General features: G+C 57.5%; 1 protein-coding gene across 1 annotated transcript in view; it reads right to left on the reverse strand.

The window, feature by feature from the left end:
* Positions 1-782, reverse strand: part of VOLCADRAFT_93195 (uncharacterized protein) — a gene marked incomplete at both ends in the record, with an annotated part of 17,075 nt that overhangs the window by 9,812 nt on the left and 6,481 nt on the right. Inside the window, 2 exons of the mRNA XM_002952528.1 lie at positions 107-273; positions 582-742. Coding sequence (XP_002952574.1) covers positions 107-273; positions 582-742 — 328 coding nt within the window. The remainder of the gene's footprint in view (positions 1-106; positions 274-581; positions 743-782) is intronic.

Genomic DNA, 782 nt, shown 5'->3' on the forward strand with positions numbered 1-782 from the left:
TAAGGGGAGGGGGGGNGGGGAGTAAAGCGTGGGGGGAGGGGGGTATAATCATTGAATGTAGAAGGGGAGAAAAACACCCAGGGGGACCTGCTCAGGTTAGTGCCACCATGCCGGACGGACACAATCAGGGATGCATGCATCTTATGCCATGCCGTATTGTGTCGTACACATACCTGCGCGATGACCTCATGCCGAGTAACCGCTCCCAGTAACTGAAACACCGATACCGAGTACAGACCAGCAACCACCAGATTCAACCAGAAGATGAAGAACCTGAAGAAATATGTGGCGGGTTGGAACCGGGGGTGGTGTGTCTGTGTGTCTGTGTGTCTGTGTGCTTGTGTGTCTGTGTGTCTGTGTATTACAAGGTAGGACTTCCCGGGGGCCGCGGGGGTTGGGAGCTGGGGTTGGGAGTTGGGAGTTGGGAGTCCAGGGAAGACCTTCTTAACCCTCAAACTGGCAAGTGAGAGAACATTTCCCCCCTCCCCCTCCTCCTTTCCCATTACCTCCCCCCCCTTCCCCCTTCCCCCTTTCCCATTTCCCCCCTCCCCCTCCCCCCTTCCCATTTTCCCCCTTCCCACCTGCCCGCATCCTCCACAAAGCCCGTTGAGAAGTACACCATCAGGCACCACAAGCTGCTCTGGACGAGCAACTCGGGAAGCCGCATCACGAAGCAGCTGACCGCGTACACGAGGGGTGAGTAGCTCCGGTGGTCGCGTTGCTTGAAGAAGACGGCCAGGCGCTGGCAGTAGATGGGACAGAAGTTAAACCGCCCTTAGGGA

This window comes from Volvox carteri (genome assembly GCF_000143455.1).
Source record: "Volvox carteri f. nagariensis unplaced genomic scaffold VOLCAscaffold_30, whole genome shotgun sequence".
Taxonomy (NCBI): Eukaryota; Viridiplantae; Chlorophyta; class Chlorophyceae; order Chlamydomonadales; family Volvocaceae; genus Volvox; species Volvox carteri.